Consider the following 13790-nt stretch of genomic DNA (forward strand, 5'->3'; position numbering starts at 1 on the left):
TCACTGCGTTGTTGTAGGTTTTTTGGGCTATATGGCCATGTTCTAGAGACCTCACCCCTGATAGATGCAGGCGAAACGTCAGGAGAGAATGCCTCTAGAACATGGCCATATAGCCCGCAAAAATCTACAACAACGCAAAGTGATAATTGTTGTGTTGTGATTAATGGTAAACCTGAATGGGTTGCCTGTGTCCTTGCTCATTAGCCTTCCCTGTCATGCTTCTTGTGCATGTTTGCTTAGGTTCAGAAAGGGGAAAATATACTAGATATTTACAAAATCAGAAGTTTACACAAAGTACATTTTGTACAAATTGGATAAACTGGGAAAAGCATCAATTTTCTATTTTCTTCTTCTGTTGGAGGTGAAATTGGTAGGTGGGTTGGAGCATAAGCCTCCAGAATGGCACGGTTGGTTTAGTACATATTCAAGTAGAAGCTAAACAATGGTGAAATTTCTTCATATGCCTACTTGTAGATGTTTTGTCATTTAAAATTGAGATCATATCCATACTTCACACACTGTCAAATTATGTTAGAAAAAAACTAATGAATGAGCTGGCATGATTTACTTAGCTTTGGGCTCTAGGCCCTAGTATAAAGTTCTAGGCATTTAAAGGTTAGACAGATGCTTCAGTTTTTGTTGGGAGTGCAGCTAGCAATGATGATAATTACAGGGAACTTCAAACGATGCTAAAAACATAATCAGGTATGGCGATTTTCCAGGTAAATGTATTATCTAAACATTCCCACTGAAATAAAACAGAATGTGCCTCCAGCTTAACCTTTCAGAGTCTCTGAATACTCCATCTGCCTGGTTCAGTGCCACATATGTGGACACAAAATTATCAGTAGAAAGATGGCACTGATGAAGGTAGAGGACTTCCAGGTTTGGGAAATAATTGAATTAATTTCCTGACATCTCCCCCACTGGGGTAAAATCACAAGAATATAAATATCTCAATTATACCAACCACACCCTTTGCATTGACACACCTACAAACTTCACATACCCATTTTCTCCCCTCCTTCACAACTGATTCCATTTTCAGTCCTTTAGAAGATGTTATTGGATAACAATGGAATATTGTGTTTACTTTCAGAGAGAGGGTTGGGCGCTAAGTTTTATGTAAGTTGTATTTTGTGCACATTGCAGAGGTGCCATGCTTAGCATTCTGTTGCTATAGTGGTCTGCTAAGTGTCTGTGGATACTTAAAATGAGGAAATGAGCAAAACATTACTATCATAACCCAGCAATACCATTATACAGAGGCATAATACTTTTGATACTGGAATTATATCACCATTTTCTCTAAGTAGCAGAAATTGGTAGCTGTACAAAACATCCATTAAAATAGCCAATCTTTTTTGCTCACATTGATGGCCATCATAATATCTTGTAGTAGTGATTTCCACTGTCTAATGTGGTGTATTTCTTTTATCTGTCCTGAATCTGCCACTGTTCAGATACAACTGGTGATCCCAGGTCCTATTACCATGATGATGAAGAGGGAGAATTAAGGGAGTAAGCTAACAAAGTCAACATATTACTTGCTTTCTTAAGTAATATGTTGGTAATAGGTACTAGGTAGAGGTCTACTCAGTTGATATGATGAATGGTGGTCATTTAGATTGTCCATTGCTCCACAAGAGGACAGTGAAATCCACCTCAAGGAGAGGCAGGGCTACCTTGCTGCCTATCTTTTGGAACTGAATAATGTTATTTGTTGCTGTTTTAAAATTTAGTGGGGATTGAGCTATAGAGTTTCTCTTGTTGCTGTTTTGTGGTTTGAGCATTTAAATTTATGCAGCATTATAAACATCCTAGAGGTGTTTTGTTGGAAAGGTAAAAGTATTTTAACACACCAATTTCGTTTGTTAAAACTCTTCTCTCTTATCTGTTAGAACAGCCACAAGGTGAATCATACAATTTTCAGTGGATCCCTCAGACCAAATTTATGTCACACACATTTTGACTGCTTTAGGAGGATGGCTTGCCTCAGCATCAGTGTGGTGTTATTTAATCATGTTAAGGAAAGACTCTACTAAACTGAAAAAAGGAAAAGAAGTCAAGTTGTGCAGATTTACTTGAGTGACTAGACCACTGATCTGCCTCTGAGCATTAATGGGGAACAAAGTGATAAAACATGAAAGTACCACTTTTTCAGTCATGTTGCAAAGCATAACCTTACTTTAAAGGCTACAGTTTGCCGTCACTCCAACATAAACAAGCAATTGCTAGCAGTGTGTCATGGTTCTTACAATTGGTTATCATTTGATAAAGACGATGTGCTTTTAACCTTTCAGAAAAGTTGTGTTAATACAGAATCAGAAAGATTGTGGAAGGAAAGCTTGCATGCTACATCATTGTGCTCAGCTGCATGCCAGCCAGTATCCCCTGGGTGAGACACCTAGTGTACTTCTTTCTTTGACAGAAACTAGTTTGCTAGCATGGTGTAGTGGTTTGAATGTTGAACTAAGACACTGGTAGACAAGGGTTTGACTCTGTAGTTGGCTATGGAAACCCACTGAGTGATGGCAGGTAAGTTATACTTTCTCAGCCAAAGAGGGAAGCAAAAATCAATCCCCCCTCTAAACAAATCTTGCCAAGGAAACCCTATAATAAGTCTTTGGGTTGCTTAAGCGAACAATTACTTAAAGGCATACAGAACCAACAATAAAGTTTGCTTGAAATATTATCATTTTTTACTTAGTTCTTAAAAGAAATACATCCTCAGTTAATAAAGTGTATTTTGTGTATTAATAGTCTTCCAGCATTACTGACTACAAAGTGCATATAACAGAATAAACTGTATTAAGTATATTTCTCCCCCACCCATCCCTTGTTACAAATATCACAGTATTTTCTTTTCTTTAGAAAGGCTAGGCAAATTAGTCTGTGAAACTAGATGTGGGCAAGGACATACGTGTGTGAAGTAAAGAGGGATGGATCATGTTTCATTTGTACTGTCATGGTTACACTTAACAAGAGTGGGTCCTCAAAGTGACACAGTATATTTGACCAACATAAGCTAATGAGCAAGAGCCTAATGGTAACTCCGCTAGCTATAAAAGACTTCTAGAGAGTGACAGCAAGACACAGGCACATTATCCCAGCACTGCATTCTCCTCAAATCAAGTACCAAAAAAGTATTTCCTCTGGTACTTAAAATATAATATATTAAGTACTGCATCTTCAAGAAACTCAAAGTGCCTCCAGCCCTCAATCTTTTTTGTAAGCAGGAGTCAGTGAACAGGGACAAGTGTCATTTTGACTAGCCTGCCCAGAATCAAGAAGAGTTTTTTTTAAAATCATAGTTAGAGGAGACACAGAGCCAGGATACCCTCTGGAGTTGGATTCCCTGCCGTGTCACTCATTCATTTCATTATTCACCAAGATGACATGTTACGTATTTTGGCCAAATATTTCTTGTGGATTTATTAAACAGGACAATCCCTTGATATGAAGAAATTATTACCAAACGTTTTATTCTTTTTAACCTCCCTCCTTATTGGGTTAGGCTCCATTTTATGAGGCTGGATAACAGCCGTTTATCCTTACTTGCAACGTGAAATATCAATTATGTTTTCACTCAAATGCAGATAGTTCCTATCATTTCACAATGTTGATGACTTAATGGGCTTATTGTCATGTAGGAAAATGAAAGCCTTATCTGGATCTCATGGACAGTGTTTTATCTCACCTGCTGTCCTTGTTTTCAATTTCAAAGGTTAGCTTTTCAGGACTTCTTCAGAAGAGTCCCTAAACAAACCCTGGCCATAATGTCTAACATTCAAAACATTTTTTTCAAACATGGCCCTGTATCCACACCAGGAAGCAAAACATTCAAGTCCCCTATCTTGGAAGCCAGTGTCAGCCCCCATTAGTACTTAGATGGGAGAACATCAATATATTCTGTGTGGTTTAGGCTATATTTCAGAACAAGGAATTGGTCTAAGAAAACCCTATGAAATTAATGAGGTTGTTGTAAGTCAACAGGTGACTTGAAGGGACATACACGTGTGTGTTTGTGCCATGCTAGAATCATAATGCAGATTGCAAGGACATCATTAATATGTGAAAACAAAGCTTTGTACCAATGAGAAAATTATATAGCTTAGATTATGTCCAGTTTGGTCTTGAGGTGGGACACTCTGTGTAGAAATTTCCATCAATAGACACTTGTCTGCATTAACTGGCTGAGCTCAGGGTTTCCACCTGGGCATGGATCTAGTCCTCTTTGAAGGGTGGTTCCACAAACTTTTGTCTGCAGTTTATTGCTAGCAAGTAATAGACAAAGGGACCTGTTCTGAGAAAAGGATATGCCTTACTGAGTTGGAGAACAAAACACCTGAGGCAGAAAGATTGGACAGCTAGCTGCCGTATGTAATTTGTTTTGACTCTCCCATTTGCTCCTGTGTATATATATACGGCGCTCCATGCAGTCATGCTGGCCACATGACCTTGGAGGTGTCTATGGATAACGCTGGCTCTTCGGCTTAGAAATGGAGATGAGCACCACACCCCAGAGTCAGTCATGACTGGACTTAATGAAAGATATGCAGATATTCTTCAGCTTGAGGCTGTCAGTAATTGGGCCTTTAAAAGACATTTGGTGATATTGTATCAAAGAGAAAGCTCTATAAACTGTGTGCACTGCCATGGTTATGACAATCCATATAAAACAGCTGAATCCTAGCAGCTATGCATGAAGATATCCCATTTATTTCTCTGGGATTTATGTTTGATGAAACAGATGGTGTGTAACAGGCTGTAGATGTAGAACCCAGTTTTTGCTAGAATAGAAGATGATGGGAGTCATTTTCTTTTGCATCAATCAAATAACAACTATCTACCATCCCTCCAACAAAGATTTTTTCACAGATTTTCTGCTTACAAATATATTTTCTTCTCTGTTTTGAATTGTGCAGTTCACTGTCATAGTTCCATACCCTCCATTTACTCTGGTAGCATCCTCAAATGAACACCTGTTGAATGCACTAAAGTAAAAGATGCTGTTAAGACCCGGCACGATATAGGTATTTGGATATTTTGCTATGACTCTAGAAGATGGGGGGTTGGATCACCCCTCAGCCATGGAAATTTTCTTCCATTGGCTTAATCTGAGACTGTGAGAATGTGAATTTCCCAGGGTCACCGCTGGTTGACCTCGAGCCTAGTCTCAAAAGAAGGTGATGACAAATTCCTTTAAAACAAATCTTGCCAATAAAACTCCATGATAGGTTACCTTGAGACTGCTTTAACTCAGGTACGCAACAGAAGATGCCATTAAACAACTAAATAAAGTGTTCTACATACCTCAGAAACATTGATACGTCCCTCCTGAAAGGAACACGTTGTGGGGTCATGAGTGCAGAGGTTCCGATATTTACACCAGTGGCAACGAAAAGCACTGTTCACACAAGACAGGCACCTGCCAAGAAAGAAATGAAACACTGTGTTAGGTGGTAAAAAAAGGGATGCTTCCCAGCCTTAAGTATGAGCAAATATGCTGACTGTTGATTATGCCATATTAGTACTGCCTAGCCAATATGGATCATTGCAGATAAGTGAATGTCAACAGAGGTATAAAGTAAAAAGCTAATTACAAGATTTACACATTGCTAAAAAGAACAAACATTTAAATATTCTTTATTGAGTGGGTATCTGGAATATTCTTATTTTCATGATTACTGAACATTATGCTTTTTCACTGTTAATGTCAGACTTTACTGCATAATGACTTCCTTCCTTATTGGAAGCATGCAGATAGAAAACTGGTTTATACTATGAAATTTGAAGAAAACATAGACTGAAATAAGAAATATTAATAATTCTACACACAGGTGCATCTGCAGGGAGATGGATAGGCCTGTCCTGATGGAAAGATGCTTACCTATGTTTCAGAATAAGCTTACAACAATCCTGTAAAGTTGATCACTATTGGATCTTCATATTGCAGATGCAGGACTGTAACTAATAGAATAAAGTCTTGCCTCAGTAACCTAATAAGATCATGGTAAGTGTGAAATTTGTGTCAAGGACTCCCTTGTTCACAGGTCAGGCTCTCAGCCAATCCATTACACTACATATATGCAAGGTTAATGGATTGAAATATATCACGTTAATACATTAGCATATGTATGGCACTTTGGCTTCTTGGGAGAATATTTATTTTAGCCCCTTGCAGAAAACCCAAGGAGTGTTGTGGCACCCAAGGACTAAGACGTTTGACTGTGGCCTAATGGACAATATGCAGCAGCAGCATCTAGGGATTCCTGTTTGCATGATGTGGTACAGCTCAGGTCCAGGTTATTTGAAGGTCTGGATTGTCCCATATGAACCTTCCTCTGTTTTGAGATATTCTCTCTGCCCTCATCACTCTTACAGCAGGGAGACCTAGGGTCCTTCTACACAGCCATATAATCCAGAATATCAAAGCAGATAATCCACAATATCAGCTTTGAACTGGTTATCTGAGTCCACACTGCCATATAACCTAGTTCAAAGCAGATAATGTGGGATTTTATATAGCTGTGTGGAAGGGGCCCAGATGAGAATCTTTCTAATGGCTGGAACTCTCTTCCCAAAGGGTTGGTCTGACAGACTCTTTTAATTTTTTCTGCACCAGATGGAGAGTTTCAATTTTGGAAGGTCTTTGAGAACTGATTTTTAAGGGGATCACACCTTGTATAATGTGTTGGATATTTATTAATTGTTTTTAATGTTTTGTGTGTTTTAAATGATTTTGATTTTTAGAATGTAATTCATTTTAATGTTTAAAAATTTAAGGAATTTTTAACATTGCTTGCTTTAATGGTTGTTAACCTGCCTTGAGTCCTGAATTGAAAAAAGGCATGAACTCTGGGTTTTACTCAAGACTTTGCTCTAGCGTATCCGCCAAATGAGCAGGCATTGGGAACATACAATAACAGGAGGAGGGAATCAATTTTCAGACATACAGAATTCATATAGGTGCACTCTTTACTCCTTTGATATTTATCTGCTTATTAGAAACCCTTAAGGAGAGTTCACGTCATCACTTTCCCCAGCAATTTTAATCTACAGAAGAGCATGGGCACATTGAGATAGATATATGTGATTTTAATGATGCATCTTGTTGTGATCATCACAAAATCAGTTGGTACAACTGCATGTACAAACAGAAGCTAAAGTATTATGTGATGAAGATCTTTTGAGTTCTGAAGGCTATGTCCTTTGGAGTTTAAGACTGTATAACTAAACAGATTATTATGGATGGTTACTTTAGTTGTTTTTAGATTGTGAATTTTCCTTTATGATTGTAGTAGCAAGCCTATAAAGTGGATTCCCCCTCACATTTTTACCTAAAAATTCAATATAGTGCTAAATGTTCTCAGGGAAAAGAAATCTGTCCCAGAAGCGCCAAAAACTATCTGCTGGTGACTGACATTTGGTATAATCTCCCCTCTTCTCTTGAAGGTTAGGGTTTCACATAGCTCCATATGGATAGGTACAGTGCTGGCCAGCTCCCTAGAGATGCCAAATTTCAAGACTCCAGGTAAAGGGCATGCAATAGCAGCAGCAAGAGTTTAATGCCATCTAGTGGGTCAGCTGGAGCTCAAGTAAAGGCAGCTACGTAAGCTTCAGATTTGTCCTAGAGCTGTGGCTTGCCTTTGTAGCTCATGCAATTTTTCTTCCTTTTGAGATGATGTTTCCTTTAGTCAATTATTTTTGCCTTGGGATATTTGGAGAGTAGCTACTCCCAAAGGAACAACCTCTAAATCGCATTTGATTCATAAGCATTTCTATTTTTTCCTACAGAGAAAAGACTTTTCCTGCTCTTTCTAATAACAGAGAATGTGGGGGAAGGTGAGGGGGTGTTATCAGAGGTCAACAACATCAGTATGGCATAAGAATGCAATTCTTTGTGCTTCTTTCCTCATTTCAGGGCTTAAACTTATCTGTTTTTGTTTTCCCACAATGGGCTAAGGTAATTTGGTAAACAGTTCAGGATTTCAGAAGCCAATACTGGTCACTGTGGTCTACTAAAGCCTCTGGCATCACTGGGGAAAGTAAGTTCCTAATCTAAAAAACAACAACTTGTAACTCAATAAAAATAAAATAAGATTTTCACCACAATATAAGAAGAAGCTACTTCAATGCCAAGCTAGATGGTTTGCACATCTCCCTCCCACCCTATCTTTTGGTGTGCTAAAACACACATTAACTATCTTCTCCGATCTTAAATCCTCAATTGTAATTTCCTTTTGATTCTTCTATAATGACCTTAATGTCTAAGGAAGCTTAGTCTAATCATACAAATGCAAATCTAAGTGGGGTGGGAATATTAAGCAGTATGAACATATTAATTACTCATTTATTTGACTCACTTCTCCCTCTCTTTCTCCCTCCAGCTCATAGGGGCATCCTTACTTACAGTGTGATGTTAGAGAAAGGGAGATATGTCAGTCAAAAAGGAGTCTGTCACTATTAACATGAAATATCCCAAATGTACTGTTTATCCTATCTTGGGAACTGCCTTCTTATAAGTGCCTTTGTTTAGGAGTCACAGTTGTTTCATGGAATTCCTACTTTCTTGCAATTTTGCTAATTCTTGTCTGTCAAAAAATAGGTATGCTAAAATTATGGTATATTTGTGGACATTTGAAAGATGAAAACTAATGTAATCTCCCCCTTATCATTGACACAGTACATTTGGGGAACTGCTTGCCTTTGTATGTGTGTGCGGGGGGGGGGGGGGGGGGGGAGTTGGTTGAACATTAAGCCGTGGCTATTTATATGCAAAATTTGGTTTTAAAGCAGAAATGGCAAATGTGTAGCCTCCCATACGCTGTAATTCTTCAGCTATTCAACACCATTGCTATGATGGTCAGGAATGATGGTCTCTGTAGTCCACCAATTCCAGGAGGCCACCCAATAGCATCTGAAGAGTCATATTTCCCTACACTTGCAAACATAAACTGTGTCTACCTATGGTTTGCACTGGCAGTATACTAGGAATTAGTAGATCACATTGTCTTATTTAAGAAATGGTGTCATGATGTATTGGTTTTACTTATTTCTTTCATCCATTTATTGTCCACTACTCAAAACACATCTGAGGCATTTTACATCAATTAATGTAAGATCATAGTAACATGTTATACTGGCCTCAACTGTGGCATTTAATCATCTTAATACTATATTTAGTAATAAAATAAACTACAATATGTAGTTGATTTTTTAAAAAATCAGTTATTTTAACAAACATGGGGAAAAGACTTTCTGCTTAGTACAGCTTATTTATGAATATTGGACCTAGTTCTCTAGCTTTGACCGGTTACCTATATTGTCTTATTTTTCAGGCTATGACATATCAATGGGTTCCACATCTATGGATTCGAACCAGCAAAAAATCTGACCATTATTTCTGCTTGATTTTCAATCCTGGAGTTGCATCACTGAAAGAGAGTCATAAATGTTGTGGTGTGGTCTTAGCACTTCTTTGCAGTGCTAATGGCTGCCATAGCAATTGGCAAGGAGTTGTTTGCAACTTGCTGATGCACAATCTGGCTTGTGTCTGGCTTTTCGGCCATTTGATTTATATCCTAGCTATGGGAGCTGACATACATAGATTTTGGTACCGGGGAGAGGGGATGGAAGCAAGATTCCACAGATATGGAGAGCTGATACTAATTGACACAAAATGTTATTGAAATATGTTGTCCTGAATACACATTATTAAAACTTTCAGATAGGAAGAACAGGAAGGATTTCTTACAGTTGGTGGGCACTGCAGTTGTAGAACTTGAATTCTGTGCTGACAAACATTTTGCCTGTCTCTCTGGATTTTAGCAGCAATTCTATACCAAACCAGTCTAGAATAAAAAAAGAGAAATAGAAAGATGATTAAAACAACACGAAATGCCATAACAGTTGAATCTGCCATATTCCTTGTAAAGCCTCATCATCTTCAATGCTGTCCTTCTCTCTTGCAGGAAAGCCTGCTACGGTGTTCCCTCACTTATCACAGGGGTTACGTTCCAGGACTATCCGCAATAAGTGAAAAACCGCAAAATAGGGATGCCCCCTCCCCTTCCCTCCTTACCTTCCTCTTCCTTCTCCTCATCGTCACCTGGGTCTCTTGCCGTTGCCTGGGCCCTGTGATTGAGGAGGTGGTGGAGGTTTTGTGAAGCCCAAGCAGCAGTAAGAGGCCTCAGTGGGGACGAGGAGCAGGAAGAGGAAGGTAAAGAGGGTGAGGAGGGAAGAAGAGCCTTACCTTCCTCTTCTTCCTTCTCATAGCTGCCTGGTCCTCTTGCTGCTGCTTGGGCCACGCGATTGAGGAGGCAGCGGCAATGAGGAGGAGAAGTAGGAAGAGGAAGGTAAAGAGGGGGAGGGGGAGGCTCTTCTTCCCTCCTTGCTAGAGTGTTCCCTCGCTACATACACACACACACACACACACACACACACACCACGAAGTAGCGAGTCCAAGGTAAATGAACAGTAAAGTAATGACGGAACACTGTATTCTACAACTGAAATACAGATATTGCCAAGTTTTTACTTATGCTGAGATATGACAAAGGCAATTCAAATATTGTGCTCTCTATCCTGCTTTTTTGCACAGCTAGGATAGTGCATGGTGAAGAAATACTTACTGTTTCAAATTGTTCACTGTGTCACAAGCCCCTATATTTTAACATGGCTATGTTAAACTATGTCCTTCCATACACATGTTCATGAATGACACTCTTTAAAACGGTGGAATCCTAAAGCAACTGGACTATATAATACCAAAAGATCAATTCTCACTTCATTTCTTGCCACAGACTCTGATATATGTATACAGGTAGTCTCTGAGTTACAAACATCCTACTTACAAAGAACTCATGATTAAGAACAAAAGTGAGAGAAATCTACTCCTCAGAAGGGAAATTCACTCCCGAAAAAGTGGGAAAAAGGTGTCTCCACTAAAGCTTTTATCACCAATCCTTGTTTCCACAACAAGCCAAATTTTTCAAAATCAAATTGTCACAGGGACAGAAATTTATGTGAATCCTCTGAACTGGGGCACAGATAGCAAAACAAACATCAAAAAGGCATTAACCTTTCCGTATGCTGTCCAAAGCATCCCCTTTCCCTGGCTGGATTTATTTTAAAATGTACCTGTTCCAACTTATGAACACATTCAACTTAAGAACAAACCTACAGAACCTATTTTGTTTATAACTTGGGGACTACCTGTACTCATATCACACCAGCATGGTGGCATCTACAACAACATTGCTTTTTTTCACAGTCACACCAGAGATGCTACATGTCTTTCTTCTTTTTAGAACTGATGACAACACTGGCAAGTCAAGTTTGAATTCATCTTACATGGTCCAGAATGCCTTATGTGCCCTTAGTGATGTGAAGAAAAAATGATGTCACTGACACTCTATTACTGAGATATAATGTATATTTATATCTAAGACTAGTAAGTGCTAATTTATTTGATTATTCAAAATATATAAGCATATTTTGTAAGCATAAGGGGCAGATGGAAAGTACATATAATAGCTTTCTCACAATAATAGTGATCTTTATTATCTCTGAAGACTCTAAAGTCAGTACTAAAGGGGGAAATGTGTGGAAAAATTGGAAAAGGACAATGAAAACACATATTGATCTGCAGCAGGAATTTATACACATTCTCTTCCAAGCCCTGTTCAGATCTTTCAAGCCTGGACCTATGTGAAATATTTGTTAAGTAATTTATGCATATAAAACAGTATGCATACTTGGAAATCGGCCAATAAGAAAACAAGTTTAAAACAATGCACTGTTGGTAATGGCATGTGTAAGGATTTGACAGCAGTGATATTAATGAAGCATCAGCACAAAAAATAGAAAACTTCCCCACCCACTCATGGTGACTAAGTCAGACTTCTCAGTAAGAGTAACACCCACACTGCCTCTTTCCTGGCCCACCTTTAATAATAAAAAAAGATTGAGAATCCTAATGGAACATAAGCTCAGAAAGCAGATGGCTTGAAAGCCAACTTTTAAATGTGCAGAAATGCATTACGTTTGGTAGAAAATGATTACACTTGCTACCACAAGGATGGGCAATTTGTGGTCCTTCAGTGATTGAATTGCTGTTTCTATTATCCCTAGCCATTGGCTATTCTGGCTAGGGCTGATAGGAGTTATTAGAATCTTATTTAAGTGACATGGAAAGCCATAGTTCCTTTGTCTTCTACACTTTGGGACTAAAGTGTTCTACAGTCAAGGTACATGTCATCAAAATGTCTATTTACAAATTACAGTATCCCCTCTCCCCTGCAAAGTGATGAAACAGATTGACAGGGCTGACCAGTAACTACATAGCACTTACTCCAGGACAGGAACAACAGCACAAGAAACAGAGCACTTGTCATGGCATCCATCATCAAGGTAATAACTCATCCTAGATAATTATACCAGAAGTGAGATGTAAAGTGCAAGGTGGCATCCCATTCTATAATATGTATAAGCCAATAAGAATGATATTAAATATCAATATCCAGAAAAAATGTGTGGAACAGGATTTAATTTTTCCATGACAGTCTGTTGCTGATCTCAAAGAAAGCAGAGTTAACAGAAAGACTGATGATGTAAGTAAATTAAAATCAAATTTGGCTTGATTAAAGTCAGAATATGTGAATTTTTCCTTTACTGCTAAATCAAAACAGATACCCATAGCCTTTTCAGTCTTGTGGATGACATGTTGTCTTGAGAAGGAGCTATGCATATATATGAGGTCCCACACATCTAAAAAAGTCCTCTTTCCTTGCTTGCTTTCTGCTCCCTTCTCAAGCATAGAAAAAACAATCAATCTGATGATCCCGAGAAAGGAATAAAGGCAAGGTTTTCCATCCCCCCCCCCCCCCCCCCGAAGAAATCTTCAGATATGATTTTTTTCATCTTCACTGCTAGCAGAGCTGGAAAGAAGTACATTTATATGAAAATGGTGTTAAACAGATATATTAAATTTCCTGCTAGTATGTATGCTATATTTTAAATGATGAATCGGCTTACCCTGGTCAACAGGTATGGCAGGAACATCCTTAGATGCTGGTGAAATACACACTATCTGGTTGCCCAAAACTCGGCCTTCCACTTCAGTAAGATTTCCAAATACACAAGTGATACCAGTTGATAGGTCAGGTGCATCATTCACCAACAAGCTGAGCTAGTAGGGGGAAAAAAGAGTGGAAAGGAAAGGAAAGATCACCACCTGACATTGTATGTGGAAAATGAAATAGACATGTGAAATATTCTGTTTTTTCCTTCAAAGGAGCAGCAGAAGCAGCAAAAGTTCCTTTGATTGTATATAGCAGCTGCAGTTACTCCACTGACCTGAAGAGTAATAATACCAGTAGGCGGAAGCAGAGTTGACAATTCTCTCACAGCCTGACAGTACAAACCTTTTAATAAGACAACAGGCATCTAAGCTTTCAATCTGGGGAGGTTTCTTGCCTCTGCTGCTTGAAAAATATAATGGATTTATATTTTCTGTTAAAACTATAAACTCAGATTTCAAGCCACAACAAGAAAAACTCCTTTTGGCCTATTTTCACAAACCACTCAGATAATAATAACATCACTTTATTTATATTCCATTCTATCTCCCTGAGGCAACTCAGAGTGGATTACAACATACACAGATAGGCAAACATTCAATGCTTTTAATACAGTGAGAATAACAATGGCACACAAACACACAGAACAGAGCTAAAGGCTTCCCCTTTCATCTCCGGTTTCTGGAGGCGGTGCTCAACTCCGGC

The 13790-nt window shown here is 38.6% G+C and overlaps 1 protein-coding gene across 1 annotated transcript in view; it reads right to left on the reverse strand.

The window, feature by feature from the left end:
* Nucleotides 1-13790, reverse strand: part of PLXNA2 (plexin A2) — a 521320-nt gene that overhangs the window by 194228 nt on the left and 313302 nt on the right. Inside the window, exons 7-9 of the mRNA XM_060772844.2 lie at nt 13042-13195; nt 9761-9857; nt 5317-5431 (exon numbers count right to left, since the gene is read on the reverse strand). Of these exons, the coding sequence (XP_060628827.2) occupies nt 5317-5431; nt 9761-9857; nt 13042-13195 (366 nt within the window). The remainder of the gene's footprint in view (nt 1-5316; nt 5432-9760; nt 9858-13041; nt 13196-13790) is intronic.

The sequence above is a fragment of the Anolis sagrei genome, chromosome 4 (assembly GCF_037176765.1).
Source record: "Anolis sagrei isolate rAnoSag1 chromosome 4, rAnoSag1.mat, whole genome shotgun sequence".
Classification (NCBI taxonomy): domain Eukaryota; kingdom Metazoa; phylum Chordata; class Lepidosauria; order Squamata; family Dactyloidae; genus Anolis; species Anolis sagrei.